Source organism: Erinaceus europaeus, chromosome 14 (assembly GCF_950295315.1).
Source record: "Erinaceus europaeus chromosome 14, mEriEur2.1, whole genome shotgun sequence".
Lineage (NCBI taxonomy): Eukaryota > Metazoa > Chordata > Mammalia > Eulipotyphla > Erinaceidae > Erinaceus > Erinaceus europaeus.
The window spans coordinates 13,360,441-13,376,279 of NC_080175.1; the positions used below are offsets into that span (position 1 = coordinate 13,360,441).

At 48.7% G+C, this 15,839-nt stretch overlaps 1 protein-coding gene across 8 annotated transcripts in view; it reads left to right on the top strand.

Annotated features, from left to right (window-relative positions):
- Positions 1-1,061: 1,061 nt before the first annotated feature.
- Positions 1,062-15,839, top strand: part of AFAP1L2 (actin filament associated protein 1 like 2) — a 123,330-nt gene continuing 108,552 nt past the window's right edge. The window contains exons 1-2 of one of the 8 annotated variants that reach the window (XM_060171238.1): positions 1,062-1,337; positions 8,226-8,274. Coding sequence is in view for 4 of the 8 variants with exons in the window: in XM_060171230.1 (XP_060027213.1) it covers positions 1,322-1,337; positions 8,221-8,274 (70 nt within the window). In the remaining 4 variants the exon portion in view is untranslated. Of the gene's footprint in view, positions 1,338-1,837; positions 1,919-8,220; positions 8,275-15,839 lie in introns of those variants that run through there. The other 7 variants (XM_060171230.1, XM_007519971.3, XM_060171232.1 and 4 more) reach the window with 7 other exon arrangements.

The following is a 15,839-nucleotide window of genomic DNA, read 5'->3' on the forward strand; positions in this document are numbered from 1 at the left end:
GGTCTCCAGACATCAGTTCCGCAGCTGTGGTTCCCAGGAAGGATTACGTCTTTTAGAAAAAACAGTGTCAATGACAAATCTTCTTTAAGTGGTCCCTCAAGGAAGCTGGGGGAGACTTTTTGAGAACCAGGTGTCCAGTACCATGAGGGAGATGTTTAAAGTGAAAATCTGAACACTTAAAAGAGAAAGATGGGGGCAGGGGATTGCTCAGCTGGTAGAGCACAGAACTTACACATTTGAGGTTCTGGGTCTGACCCCTGGTGCTGTGTGCACCCGAGTGGTGATCTGGCATCTCTCTCTTATACATATATGGAACTATTACACATGAAATAATAACTTTTTAATTAGACAGTACAGATAGAAAATGAGAGAGGGAAGGAGAGAAAGGGAAAAGAGAAAAAGAAACAGCTGCAGTCCTGCTTCGCTGTTTGGGAAGCGCCCCCCTGTATACTCAACTGGGTGCACCCATCATGCCTGCTATCAACATTATAAAATATATACTTAGGGGGTGGATGGAGAGGACTTGATAGGGTGAGAGGTGAAAGGGACACAGGAAAAGGCAGACAGACGAGTGGCGCTGGAGGTGGTGGTGCAGGTAGTTAGGACCAGGCTGGGTTAGTTCCTTGGGGCACAGATGTTGTTCCTTGGGGCTCTCTCTCTCCAGTGGCCCAGAGTCCTGGGCGCTTCTGTCCGGGGTGGGAGGGGGTGGCTAGAAATCCCAGCCCTTCTCAGAGAACTTGAAAGGGAGGCAGGGGAGCCTGGACAGGCGGTGCCCAGAAAGGTAGCAAGAGGGTGGGAAGGAGCCCCAATGGAGGCAGTCGCAGGGCGAGGGCTGGGCGCCTTTCCATGGTCGCTTCTCTGGCAAGAGGAAGGAGGAAGGTCACAGGCAGAAGCGCTCAGGGCGGGGGGGAGGTGTTCGAGCGGGAGGAGGCGTTCAAGCTTGGCTCAGCTTCCAGGTTCTGGGCCTCAGTCTCCTCCTCCGGGAAGTGGGTTTGTACCGCCCAAGCCCGCCCCCGAGAACCGCCTCCAGTGCCGGGCGCGTCCCAGTCTAGCCGCTTTCAGAGGCCCGCGGTGTCCCGACGCCGGGAGCTGCCAGGAGGCGGGGAGAGGGGCTCCGGGTGCGCTTTGCTTGGAGTTCCCCGGCGGGGGCGGCGTGCGGGCGGGGACGGGGTCCCGGGGCTCCGGGAGGTCCGGCGGCGATCGTGATCTCACGGGGAGGGGCCAGGCGGCTGGCTGCCCAGAGCTTGGAGCTCAGAGCCCGACCCGGGGAGCGCAGCGCTGGAGCCCAGCCGCGCCGAGGGGAGCGCACGCCGGGGGCCCCATGGAGCGCTACAAAGGTGAGGGCGCCGGGGAGCAGGGATGGAAATTGGGGTGGGGGGCGGCGTTGGGTCTAGTGCCCTCGGGGACTCAGGTGCGCTGAGCTGTCTGTCTGGGCTCTGCTCGGACTCCTTGAAAGTCCCTGGAGTCCAGGCGTCCCACCTGTTGGAGGAGGTAGAGTGCTCTTGGCGACCCCTCCTCTCCAGGCCCTGCCATCCCCCGGAGATCCAGGAAGAGTGGAACTGTGCCGCACTGCTTGAGCGAGGGGGGCAAAAGGAACTCGTTGTTGGGTCCCATCGCTCGGGCGCCCTGGGAGTGGAGGACTTCCTGCGCCCCCGGGAAAGAGCGGGTGCCGGGGTGCGCCGGGGTGGCAGGCTGGGCGCGCGTCTCCGCTCCCGGGACGGCCGGTCTCGGAGTTAACCAGCTCTGAGCCGGTGGTTTTACGCTCGCCCACCCCCAAACCCGGGAGCGGGTGTGGGTGTGGGTGAGGGTGTGGGTGAGCCGGGCGCCCGGCAGGTGGAGCGCGTGGAGGCACCCAGCCGCAGAGCCTCGTCTGGCCTCCTGCGCGCAGCTACACAAGTTTGGAGTTTGGCCGCGGCGGGTGAGCCTGCAGCCCTCAGGGGACCCAGGGGCTTGGAGATCCGGGGCGGGAATCTAGAAGTTTCAGGATGCAGATTCTTTATTGAAACAGGAGCTTAAAGAGCTGTCTGTAACTCTCTCTCCCTCTCCCTCTCCCTCCCTCTCTCTTTCTCTCTCTCTCTGTCTCCCTCCCTCCCTCCTTCCACAACACACCCCATTTTTGGGGAAAAGCCTGCACTTTCTTGTCCTGGACTTCTGCTGCCAAACCTTTGAGAGGAAATGTCCCGTCTATATTTGTTTCCCCCCGGAGGGCGTCATACAGAGGAATGCTCAGATTCCCAAGGAAACTCACTGCCAGCAGTTTCTTATTTCTGACCCCAGGGAGCCTTCGGGGACCTCTTTCCAGCCCCCCCTCAGTTTGGCAGTTTTTTTTTTGATCCTCTCCCAAAGCTTTCTCTCATTTGCGTTTGGGCCACCTGCTTGGAAGACTTGAGCCCTAGATGTGCCTCACCTGCAGAGGAAGGGTCATTGCCAAGAGCTGTGAAGGGGCTGGGGGCAGGGGAACATAAGCAGGAGGACACTGTTCGTCTTGGATATTTTGTTCCCCCTTCCCGCCTTTGGGAGGGCCCCTCTTAGGGAGTTCTGGACTTGACCGGAAGTGTTGGCTGTGGGAGCCCTTCCAGTTCAGTCAGAATCTGCCATTCTTATATTTGAAGTTGAGGAAGGGGTGTTAGTAGCTGCTTCCCCGTCCACCTTGCTCTTTGCTTTCCGGGCATATACATCTTGCCATGTCAGGGCAAATAATAACACCTGGGATAATTTTTCCTGATGCTCGGTTCTTATCAGAAGGGTTTTTGTATTACTGGGTTGATTTGGAAGTGAGCTAGTCATCTTAGTTCTTTTTTTTTTCCCATTGGGAGTTTAAAATCTTCATGCATTCAGAGAAGATCAGTTAGTGGCCTGTTGCCAAAGGAGTAAAAACCAGCATCGAGTTCAGAGTGTGTGTGCATTACTAACACATGTATCTGCTTCATCATTTTGCAGTAAATCACACACAGTGATAAGTGGATACATTTGTGAATTATCTGAATTGCCAAGGCTAATCCCAACTCATTGAGTGTTTTCAAGCTATCCCTGGGGAATGCTACTTGTGTTCTTACTGTATATTTCAGAGGAGGAATTGGGGGGGGGGGGGATCTGTCTCCCATGTCAGCTTTCCTAGTGCTTAACTTGTTTTTTGGGAGTTACTTGGAGAATTAAAAAGTTGGTCTGGGCCCAGTCTTTGATGAACCACTGCAACTCTGCTGTCCTATAGATTTTTTTTTTTTTTTCTTCAGAGGTGAAGGAGCAATTTCTGTTTGTTTGTTTAAGGCAAGATCAAGTAGTTATGGGATAACTAGGTACTGTGGTATTTAACAACTGTGTGGAATTGGGAAAGCAAGATTTCCTTGGGAGCTCAGACCTCCTGTGAAGAAGGGCTCTTGTTTGTGACACTTGAGAAAAATTGTAGCTTCTACGCTTCATTCTGTTTCTGAATTCCAGTTTAGAGCTCTCCCACTGCCCAGTTAGTAGAATGTCTCATCCCTGCCTTCAGATTCTCAAAATGTTTTTTCAGGTTTGTGGATTCTCCAGAGACATTGAGACAGAAGAAATCGTTCTCTGTCTTTCTGAACCTGCTTGTTGCATGTCATAGCACCCCACAGAGCTTGCCTGTTATTTCAGGAGCTGAGCTGGGTTTCCATTATATTATAGAAAGTAAAGTGATGTCTGGACATAAAGGGTGGGTGAAGTATCAGCCTATATCTAATGCAGAAACAGTTCTAGACTTTCTCCTCATTCCTTCTAAGCCATTCGGCTGGACAGCCATGGCTCTCTCCAGCAAGAACAATGTTGGGAGGATGGTGGGAAGGAGTATGGGTGGTGTCTTCCCAGAAAGATGGGGCGTTTATGAGAGTCATTGTAAAAAGTGATGGTAGCGTTGCTTTATCTTAGATGTGACTCTCTTTGGTGTTGTCTGAGCAGTGCCCACATCCATAGGGTGGGGTGAAAAGGTTCCCGTACTTGGATGTTTACGACTTGTAAAGGCATCCTTGATTACTGTACATGGGGGTTGGCTGAACTCACACCATGTGGTCAAGAGTTCTGGTTCCTACTGCTCTTCCAGCTGGTGCCAGTGTCCAGGGCCAAATGTGACTGACCTACTATCTGTGGACTGTACTTGGAACATCCTAAGCAGAAGCTTCCTGAATTGCGTCACATTTGGATCTAAACAGGCATGATTGAGAGAGCCCCCTTAATTGGGATCATGGGACTTGGTTGAAAGTAGAATCATTCTTTTCCCTGGTTCTTTTGTTTCTGAGTTTGGTCCCCTGGTTGCCAGGAGAGGGAATTTGGTTCTAGGGGACAAGGAGCAGAGGAGCTGGGAAGACTCAAGCCAGTCAAAATAATTGAAAACTTAAGTGGAAACCCTAGCATGTGTGGCCTGGGAGGCTCTACACAAGACAGCTAGTTAAAAAAAGAGATGTATGGGTAGCTTGCTAATGCTCATTTCTCTTTGAGAAAAAAATTATCTGTAGCCTTTTTTGTTTCTTTCTTTGTTTTCTTTTTCCCTAGCCAGGCTCTACCCAAGGCAGTAGATTTTAACTAGTCACACCTAGGAGCTGTGGGGGTATTTATAAAGTATCTAATACTGGGAAGATAGTATAGTGGTTATCCAGAAGACTTATTTATTTATTATTGGATGGAGACAGAGAGATTGAGAGGGGAGGGGAGAAGATAGAGAGGGACAGACACCTGCAGTCCTGCTTCACCACTCATGAAGCTTTCTTTCTTTCTTTCTTTTTAAAAGATTTTATTTATTTATTAATGAGAAAGAAAGGAGGAGAGAGAGAAAGAATCAGACATTGCTTTGGTACATGTGCTGCCGGAGACTGAACTCAGAACCTCATGCTTGAGAGTCTGATGCTTTATCCACTGTGCTACCTCCTGGACCACACTCATGAAGCTTTTCTTCCTGCAGGTGGGGACCAGAATATTGAACCTGGGTCCTTGAACACTGTAATATGTGCACTCAACCTGGCATACCATCATGCAGACTCTTGCAAAGACTTTAATGCCTGAACCTATGAGGTCTCAGGTTTGATGCCTGACTGTCAGTCCCTGTTCAGGGCTCCATTTGCCTGTCTAGCTTTGCAGGGAGACAGACGACCTGGGACTCATGGCTGAGCTGGGAAGCAGTATTTCGTTTATTAATCAGATACATCGCCTTTTATGCATTTCTTCACGGGAAGTGGCAAGCGAAAGGAAATGACTAGGAGAGGGGGCGGAGCAAAAAAAGAGCACAAACAGAACATAGAAAGCTTCCATCTAACCAGTGGGGATTAAACCTGTACCCTGCAGGCAGGGCGGGACCCAGGTAAAACAGTGATTATGTAAATAGACCACATCGTAAGTAATACAAGTAAACCTAATGTGATGATCAAAACAGAAGGTCTTATAAGCAGAATTTAGAAGCATACCAACACCTGACACTACCACAAACCAGAAATGAGTAGTGTTCTGGTCTCTTTGTGTTTATCTGATAAAAAAAAAAAAATTTGTACTGTCGACTGTAAACCATTAATCCTCCAATAAAGAAATAAAAAGAATAAAAGAAAAATGCATATTTAAAAAGAATCAATATCAAGGCCTTGCCCAAGATATTTTGTTCTAGAGGCTCAGTTTAGATGTTGTAGCTTTGAAATGCCTCCAGATGATTCTAATAGACAGCTAAATTGTGACCTTTGGGGGGAAAATGGGTAATTATATACATACCTTCCTCACCTGGAAAATTAAAAGGAAGCATGGAATGTAGCTGAGCCCCTTCCGTAGTCACGTGCTCTAAGCAAGCCTCTACTGCCTGCAGAAATCTAATGCAATTCACCTGCAGCTGTTAAGGGCTTTACAAAGCTGTGGGAACACAACTTAAAGACAATCTCTAGGATGGCGCTTTGGAATCCTAAGCTCTGGCTTTACTGAGTGTAGTGTTTGACCCCAAACACTCCTGACTTTGAAGTTCTTTGTGTGGGAGCTCTGGATGCCTTGGCCATGAAATGGTTTAAAACAGAAGTGTAGAGAGGTCACCTTTGGTGCTGAAAGACTGGACAGGGAGGGGAGTTCTCCTCTGAGTCCTTCCCTTCTTCTAAAGGGGCCAGGAGTTCTGGGAACTGGGCCTATTCCAAGTACAATTAAAGGGCCAGGGTGCTTCAAAGCTTGGGAAACTGAGCTAGTTTTCTTCCAGATTCCTTTTATGATGGGAAATGGTGCTCCAAAGACTTCTGTCGTTCTGTAGAGGGAGGCTTTCTCCCAGCCCAGGGATATTGGCCAGTCTTTCCAGAGCCCAGGCTGGGACCTGAAGTGGAGCCCTCAGGGTGGGCAAGGAAGAAAGCAGGAGCCCAGGAGGCCCAGCATCACTGTGTGTGCCTCAGTTTCCCCAGCTGGAAAACAACCTCCCACGCTCTTCCAGCTGACAATTTCTGAGTTCCTCAGTGGCTGCTGTTCTGTGGTTGCTGAGGAATTTCTAGAGGGAGGATATGTGGAGAGGGAAGAAGGGAGGAGGGAGTGTGGGGCGCCCTGGGAAGGTCAGTTTTGGGATAGTGATTCTTATAAATAGAAGCGATTTCCTGTAGAGAGTTACTCAGTGGGGAGGGAGGGGATGCTCCTGGCCCTGGCCCTGGGTGGAATGAATTTCTCAGGGGCTCCTGCTGTCCCCCCCCCCCAAGATTGTTAGGGAGACCCAAGGCCATCCACTAAACAGAAGACAGGATTTTACACGCACACGCACGCACACGCACGCACACGCACACACACCCATTGAAAGAGCAGGTCAACTGAAGTCTAAAAAGATTCAGCAACAGCTCATACATGAGTCTGAAAGAAGATGCAGGGCTGACATAATAGCACACTCGATAGTGCAATGGTGCTTTGCCTTGGGTGGGACCCAAGTTCGAGCCCAGCCCTCACAGCACAGAAGGAAGCTTTCTTTCACTCTCTGCCTCCAATAAATAAATAAATAAATAAATAAAAAGAAAAATAGGAAACAGTGTGCTGAGGATCTGGTTTCTGATGAGTTGATGTCTTACTCTGGTTGATTTGAGCACTTTTAAAAAATATTATATTTTATTTATTTATTCCCTTTCATTGCCCTTGTTGTTTTTATTGTTGTAGTTATTATTGTTGTTATTGATGTCATTTGTTGTTATAACAGAGAGAAATGGAGAGAGGAGGGAAGACGGGAGGGAGAGAAAGAGAGACACCTACAGACCTGCTTTACTGCTTGTGAAGTGACGCCCCTGCAGATAAGGAACCAGGGGCTCGAACCAGGATCCTTAACACTGGTCCTTGCACTTTGCGCCACCTGTGCTTAACCTACTGTGCTACCGTCCAACTCCCTGAGCACTTCTTTTACACTCATTTAGTTTCACACTCACTGTCTGTCAGAGTGCCCCTTCAACCAGGAAGGAACTGGTTGCTCAGTGAAGCTGCCCTCAGTGTCCAGGACACACCTCCTCTTCTGTGATGGCCTCCCTGATTCTGTGTTCTGTCACTTTCTGAGGTATGGCCTCATCTGTGCCTGGCACATTGTAGAACTCAAGAAATGCTGGTTGAACTAATGACTATCTGTCTTCTATGTCCAGTTGATGCTTGAACAGTGCCAGGCAAGGGGCGCCTTCCCTCATGCAGCTGGGAATCTGTAACTGCTGACTCCTCCCCAAACTTGATGACAGTTGTCCCTTAGTGTCCTGTGGGCTGGTTTCAGGTCCCTTCTACGTAGCCCTTCTGCACCTGCCAGCCCCGAGGGTATCAGAATCCTGCACTGCCCAAATCCACTGTAGTCAGTGCTCTGCATATGGGGCTTCCCTATCCTGTAACTCAACTAACTCTCCAGGTTCAACATCCAAGGAGAATTTGGAACTTCATAATGAAATTTACAGAGAGAATACAAATTTGCATCCAGGTGGATCCCTGCCACGCCAGCCCTGTTATTGAAGGATCCACTCTGTGTCTGTTTCTCCTCTTAGACCTGGTTCCTGCTAGGTGGGGATCTTGTCTTTCTCTTCCAAGTGTCCTGTCCCCCAGGCCTTGGTGTACTCTCCAGCCTGGAACATGACTGAAGAGTGAGTGAGTGAGTGAGTGAGTGAGTGAGTGTGTGAGTGAGTGAGTGAATTAGTGAATTCCAAGCGACAGGAGCAGACCTGGTTCACACAGGGACAAGAAGCCTGGTCTCTAAGTCAGGTGGCAGCGGCTCAGGGATTCCCCATTGAGCCTTGTTTCTGTCTGTTCCAGTGCAGGGGTGTTGCTGTCTGCAGGTGCAGAGAAGGATCCTGCAGGTTTCTGCCTGTGAGTATGAGCCTGCCTGTGCCCTCTGCCGCCACTCAGCTGGCCTCCAGGGCTCCTGAGCGCACATACCTGCCTTTGCCCACATTCCAGACCCAAGGCCAAGGGATCTGGTGGAACTGGGCACTGGCCTGGGCACTCAGGGGCTCGGGGCTTTAATCTGACTTTTGCCATTAATTCGCTGTGTGACCTTGGGCAAGTCAATTAACCTCTCTGGGTCTTGTTTCCGCCACTGTGTAAGTGAGGGTAATGATTACTAACCTGCCTCAGAGGGTGCCTGGTGGACTAACTTGTCAAGCTACCAGTAACTACCTTGAGAAGGGGCCATGTTATATTAATTCAGGGGAGCAAACCTCTCTGTGAGTTTCTAATCCTATACCAGTTCATATTCTAGTTAATGTGGATACCAGCCAGGGTGACAGGTGCTTTTCGAAACTATTGGAGGCTCTGATTTTGGGGTGCCCGCCCATCCCCAGGCTCCTCAGCAGTAGCACCACGTTGTCATTGTCAAGTCCAGGCTCTGCCTGGCTTCCCTCTGCCATCTCAGAAAGTGTTCCAAAGAGAGGCCCTGGCCCTGACCAGAACTTTGTGCTCTGTGTCCCTCTTTCACTTGCCTCTCATGGTCTCTCTTAGTCACAGAACCCCCAGCCCATTGAGAGGGAGGGGAGGGCCAAGTGGTGGTGCACCTGGTCCAGAGCACAGATGTTACGATACACAAGGACCCAGGTTCAAGCTCCTGGTCCCCATCTGCAGGGGAAAAGCTTCACGAGTGGTGAAGCTGGGCTACAAGTGTCTCTCTGTCTCTCTCCCTCTCCCCCACCCCACTCCCTATTCATTTCTAGCTGTCTCTGTCCAATAAATAAATAAATATTTTAATTTCTTTATTGGAAGATTAATGGTTTACAGTTGACAGTAAAATAACAATAGTTTGTATATGCATAACATTTCCACATAACAATACAACTCCTACTAGTTCCTCCTCTGCCTCCCCCCCCCCCCCGAGTCTTTTACTTTGGTGCAACACACCAATAAATATTTAATTTAAAAAGTGGGGGGGGGTAAAGGAGGGGTAGAGAGAAAGGATGGAAAAACAAGGAGGGAGAGTGCATGACACGGGGCATAGTGCGTTGGGTATGGGGGAAAAGATGGGGACACGTATAGCAGTCCTGCTCTGCTGCTTCCCAAACTGTCCCCAAGTTCCTTTCTCATGTCATCTGTGGATTCCTTCCCAGGGACTTTAAAGGCAGCTGCTGACCTGGTGGATAGGGGGGTGGTGGGGTGGGTGGGGTCTTTATAGAGACTCAGCCCAGCAGATTGCAAATTGGCTTTCTGCTTCTGATTAAATGGAGTAAGGAAGGTCTGCTCTTAGCTCAGAGAGAGCAACTTGCTGTGCCCCAGAAGGAATCTGAGCGATCCCACCCAGAAGTAGCTTTCCCAGCTAGTTCACCTGCTGTCTGCATTTGCCTAGAACTCTCCAGGTTTTACTCATTAAAAGTCTTGGGGCGCTTAGTCCTGGGCAGGTGGAGTTGGTGGGTCACCCTGTTCCCAGGCCTCACCTTTAGCTAATGTTCACATTGAAGCACTGGGTTTCTCCATAGCAAAGATGAACTAAAGCCAGTCATTTTTTGCTTCTTTGACAAGCACACAAAAGTCCAGGGCTTAAAAACCTAGCAGCTTGGAACTCACCAGGAGGTGTGGTACAGGACAGCAACTGAAAGAGACCAGACACAAAAGCCTACATGCTGGATGATGTCACTTATGTCACTTTCTGGCAAAGGCAAAGCTTATTGGGAAAGGAGATAGGTTGGTACTTGCTGAGGTAGGGTCAGGGCCATAAAGGAAGTTTGTGAAATGGTAAAAATCTTTATTTTCCAGGGCAGGCAGCTATGCACCCAGTAGAGTGCACATGTCATCATGAGCAAGCCCCACGTTCAAACCCTCGGTTTCTACCTGCAAAGGGGGAAACTTCACAACTAGTGGAAGAGCACTGCAGGTCTCTCTCTCTCCTCTATATCTCTCTGTCTCTGTCCCCCTCCCTCTCTCCCTATCTTCCCCTTTTCTCTCAATTTCTCTTTGTCTCTATCTAAAGAAAAGAAATAAATGGCTGCTGGGGGCTGTGGATTCAGTGTGCAAACACTGGACCCCAGTAAAGCCCATAGAGGGGGGAAAAATCTTTATTTTCTAAATAAAGATTTTTTTTCCTCTAGTGATAATTATACAGCTTTAGATCATCATGAAAACTCAGAACTTTGTAGCTGACAGGACAATTATTTGTTTAGGGTACAAATCATACACTCAGTAAGCTGATTTTAAGATAAACACTGGCAGTTGGCAATGCAGTGGTTGAAGACAAAGAATCCAGCCACTGTGTGGCTGGGCATCTCCAGTTCTAAGTGAAATATAAGGTCTGCGTATGATCTGCAGATGAAGATGGAGAATTCTAGTAGGAAACAGGTCGAGGCCTCATGCTGGACATAGTATCCCAAGCACAAGAAGCCTTTCGGTCTGGCGCGCACACAGTGTGGAGGAGAAAGCTCTCCTCTTGTTTAGAGAAGAGGCAGGCAGGCACCCCTCACGCCTACAATCCAGACAGTGGAGAGTTAGGAAACACAGAAGCACGAGCTCTGTATCCAGCTCTGGGGACTCTGCTGCTACACACATGGATCTAATGTAGAGACTTTGGCAGATTTTCTCCAAGTCTCCCCTGGCCCCTCCTCCTTCCTTCACCAATCAAGTTATTGAGTTGGAATTGAGTGCCCAAGTCTGTACCATAATTACATTTTGGCTGACATTTTGGTTTGGGATTGTCTTGCTTGTCTGTGCTAGTTTGGATTGATTTTTGAGGATGGAGAACCCATGATTTAGCAAAATAATGTGCTTATTAGCTCCATGTGATGGAAGCCATCCTTGATCTTGGCTTCAGGCTGGAGGAAGTCTTGTGGCATAAGGGCAGAGTCATCAACCCGGCCTAGAAGATAGAATATGAACCTCTACCTCAAGGTCCTGTGGTTTCCATTATTATTATTTTTTTTAATAACAATCAAAAATCCACATTGAGTAGCTTTGTTCTTCAGGTGAGTGTCGATTCTGTGATCTTGCGAGCCAGATCTGTGCCTTTTACTTCTTTGCTGGGTACAGTGTGTTGGGAGGCTGTAGACCAACCGGTGCTGGGGGCCATCTGGGACCACACTCAACCAGGATTTACACAGAATTGCATGTGGGCAATACCCCCCCCCCCCAAGAAAAGCTATTTAATTTTGTTTTGTTTTGTTTTCTTTAGCTACTAATGCTGTTTTATCCAGGTCTGTCTTCTCTTTTTTCTTTTTTTATTAGTGCTTTTAACATTTATTTATAAAATCATGACATAACAGGGGTATGATTCCTCACTGTTCCTATCACCAGAGTTCTGTGTTCCAATTCCCTCCATTGGACACTGCAGTAGTTCTCTCAAAGTCACAGATATGGAGTGACTATTATTTCTATAACTGTCTATATTTGCATATATTTGCCCTTTGTTTTTCCCCTATGATCCTCCCTTCTCTTTTCTTTCTAAATCACACTTATACCTATTGCTACTTCTGAATGTTTTACCTTTTTTCCTCTTTACCTTTTTTCTCTCTCTAGGTTTTGATAGAATTGGGGTTCAGAGCCCTCTGGTTGTTTTTCTCTATCATTTCTCCCCGTTTGAGGTTATAGACCAAATTTATTTAAAAAAATATATATATATTTATTTAGTAGAGACAAAGAATCAGGAGAGATGAAGGAGATAGGGAGAAAAACAGAAATACTTGTAGCACTGCTTCACCACTTGTGAATTTTCCCTCCTACAAGTGGGGTCCAGGGGCTTGAACTAGGGTCCTTGTGCATTGTAACATGTGCATCTGGCCCCCTTGGCTAAAATTCCTTCTGGGGTGCAGAAGGTGGGAGTTCTGGCTTCTGTAATTGCTTCTCCACTGGACATGGGCGTTGGCAGGTGGATCAGTACCCATAGTCTGTGGGCAACACCTCTTAATCACAGCTGTGTCTAAGCCACTGGTCTCTCAGACCCATTTATTGTACTTTTGTCTTAGGAATATTCAAGAAGAATCACAGTTGGCAGTCCTATTTGTCTCAGCTTTCTTGGGGTGTGGTGGATGGGGGAGTGCATGCAGAGAAGCAGGAAATAATGTTTTTGTACACATTTGAAAAGGAAACTTCTTTGCCACAGGGCCTGGTCTGCTTGCGACTGGTCTACTGCCCAGGGATTCTAGTTGTAGTTTAAGTATAACATTGGGAAAACTGCAGAGGAGAAGCTGGGAGTGCAGGGATTGGTAATTGCAGAAACTTCCTTACCTGTTTCTGCTGTTTCCCAAGGACTGCTGTGGCCTGCAGGCATCCTTTTGGGTTCTGTAGACTTGTCTTAGCCTTCCTGTTAGGCCTACAAATGGGACACCTGCCATTTCCTTCCATCCTCCAGCCTCCCCCCTTTTTTTTCTCCCCCAGTTTTTACACAACAGGATTTATTCATGATAACTGTATTCAAGTCCCCAGATGGGGGGAGAGAGAGAAAAAAAGATTGTGTTGAATGAGCTCATTGTTTGGTCATTTCACTGGCTTCTTTAATGCCCACAGTCTTAGAACCTATTGAGTTGATATACTAAAATTTAAATAGGGTCTTTTGGGAGGAACCGGGTAGGATCCTGTGTGTCGGGGTTGGGACCTGTTGGGTGGCGAGCTTGCTTGGGTGGGACATCTTCTGTTTGTCTTCACGATCTTGGATCTTGTTGCAGAGCTATATTCTCAATTGCAATCCCAGATGCTTTATGAATTTGAGGTGGGTCACCACCCCCCATTGCCCTTTGCACGATCAGGCCTTTTGTGGCATCACCTTCTAGAATGTTTATTGAAGAAATACAGATGGCGGGGCCGGCTGGTGGCGCATCTGGCTGAGCGCACGTTATAATATGCAAGAACCCGGGTTCGAGCACGTGGTCCCCACCTGCAGGGGGAAAGCTTTGCAAATGGTCAAGCAGGGCTGCAGGTGTCTCTCTGTCTCTCTTCCTCTCTATCTCTCCCTTCTCAATTTCTCTGTCTGTATCCAGTAAATAAATAGTAATAATAAAAGAAATACAGATAGATACCGCCATTAAGGACCAAGTGAATACACCTGTGACTTCTGATTGGCGGTTTTCTACACACAAGTGGAAGGAAATAAAATGTGTGGGGGTGGAGGGAGTGACATGGTGGGTCTGGAGCAGACACAGCAAGAGGAAAAAAAAAAATCTCACAAGAACTTTTCAAGTGTCTACAGCAGCTGGGTAGGCCCAAGATGGGCAGGGAGAGGGCTGGAGAGTTCCTGGTGTCAGAGACCCTCCAGAACTTCTTGGGAGAACCACTGCAGCTACTTCTGCTGCGTGACAGAGGAGGCCTGTGTCTGGTACACTCCGGTAACTTTCCAGATGCCCCAGTGTTAGTCTCTGACAGAGCAGCTCAGGCTGATAACAAACTGTCACTGATGGAGTGCTCAGTGTCCCACTTGCCTCTTAGTCTTCTCTTTCTTGGCTTTCTCACTCAAGTCTTTCCAAACAGTTGTGCCCAGGTATTTTATTTTGCATCTTGAGTCTAGAAAATGGATTTCTGGGGCGCAGGGAGGTGGCTCATCAGGGAGAACACAGGCCTTATGTACATGAGGTTTTGGAGATAAAATCCAGGGTGAGCCCAGGCACCACATAAAAATAAGAAAACCGGGAGTCGGGCTGTAGCGCAGTGGGTTAAGCGCACGTGGCGCAAAGCACAAGGACCGGCTTAAGGATCCCAGTTCGAGCCCCGGCTCCCTACCTGCAAGGGAGTCGCTTCACAGGCAGTGAAGCAGGTCTGCAGGTGTCTATCTTTCTCTCTCCTTCTCAGTCTTCCCCTCCTCTTTCCATTTCTGTCTGTCCTATCCAACAATGATGACATCAATAACAACAGCAACAATACAAACAACAAGGGCAACAAAAGGGAAAATAAATAAATATAATAAAAAATAAAAAAATAAGAAAACCCAGGGACCGGGTGTTAATGTACCCACTCAAGGACCCTGGTTTGAGCCCCTGGCTCCCCACCTGCCGGGGGTGGGTGGGAGGCGCTTCACAAGTGGTGAAGCAGGTCTGCAGGTGTCTTATCTTTCTCTTCCCCTTTCTGTCTTTCCCTTCTCTCTCAATTTCTTTCTGTCCTATCCAACAACAAAAATGGAAAAGGTGGTCACAGGAGCGTGGATGTGTGGTGCCAGCACTGAGCCCCAGCCATAACCCTGGTGGCAAGCAAAATATAAATAAGAAAGATAACAACAAAAACATTGTTATGATGGAGGCATGCTTTATTTAACTGTCTCAATAAAAAAAACACAGGTGGTCATGTGGTGGCATGGCAGTTGAGTTCAGGATGTGTAATTTTGAGGCATTGGGGTTCTAGTTTGAATCCTGGCACCTTGGCACCATATATGCCAGAGTGATCACCTGGTTCTTTTTCTCTCTAGTTAATCTTTGAAAAACATTTCCACAGAGAGCCTAACGTCAAACACGCAGGAAGGGAAAGCCTGCTATTGGCCCAGGACTGTTGCCTCCTGTCCTCATTTCAAGGAGTCTTGGCTGGAACCCCAGGCTTTCCCAGGAGGATCTGGTAACCTCAGAGTGCCCCCTCAGGTGGGGCAAAAGGACTGGCTCTCTGGAAGATGAAGAATACCTCATTCCCTCCTGGAAGCTAGGCCCGAGTGAAGTTCTGGTGGACGTGGTCCCTGCAGCTTTATCAGGCCCTGCTCCACGCGAAGGGCCACCTCAGAGAAGGCCACCTTCCCAACCCCAGCACCTTCCCTAATCCTGTCAGTTGTTCCCCAAGCCTGAGGCAAGACAGCGTGGGGTTCCCAGAAATGGCAGCTCTTCTCCCTTTATTTTGGTGGCCCCTTCCCAGCAGCCCTGTGACCTGTCCTCTTGTGTGGGCTCCTCCCACTGCCATCCCCCCCACACACAACCCACCCCCCAGGATGACCTTAGAGGTGGGGTTGACACTGGAGCCAGGGCCTGAGAACCTCTCCTCCTCATGGCTAAATGGTCTAAACATGAAGACTCCTCACTGGTGAAAAGAATTTTTTCCCTACTGACCTCCTGGCTTCTCCTTGGGCAGACAGCCATCCCCGCTGTTGATGCCAGTTTCCCTTTTGTGACTGTAAACAGCTCAGCTGGGAGCAGCCTAGCAAGCCTTAAGAGGTCCAGGTGGTGCCTCCAGAGGTCATGCACTGCCTCCTCCAAGTAGGAAGGACCTTCTACTTTCAGAGGGCACAGTCAGTCTTTTGAGACCAAATCTTTCTGAAGCATGGCCTCCTCCTGTGCTCTTCACACCCCCACTCTAGGTCTCCCCTCTGTTTTTAAATTTTTATTTATTATTATCTTTATTTATTGGATAGAGACGGCCAGAAATCAAGAGGGAGGGGGTTGATAAGAGAGGGAGAGAGACAGAGAGACACCTGAAGCCCTGCTTCACCACTTGTAAAGCTTTCCCCCTGCAGGTGGTGACCGGGGCTCAAACCCAGGTCCTTGCACATTGTAATACAT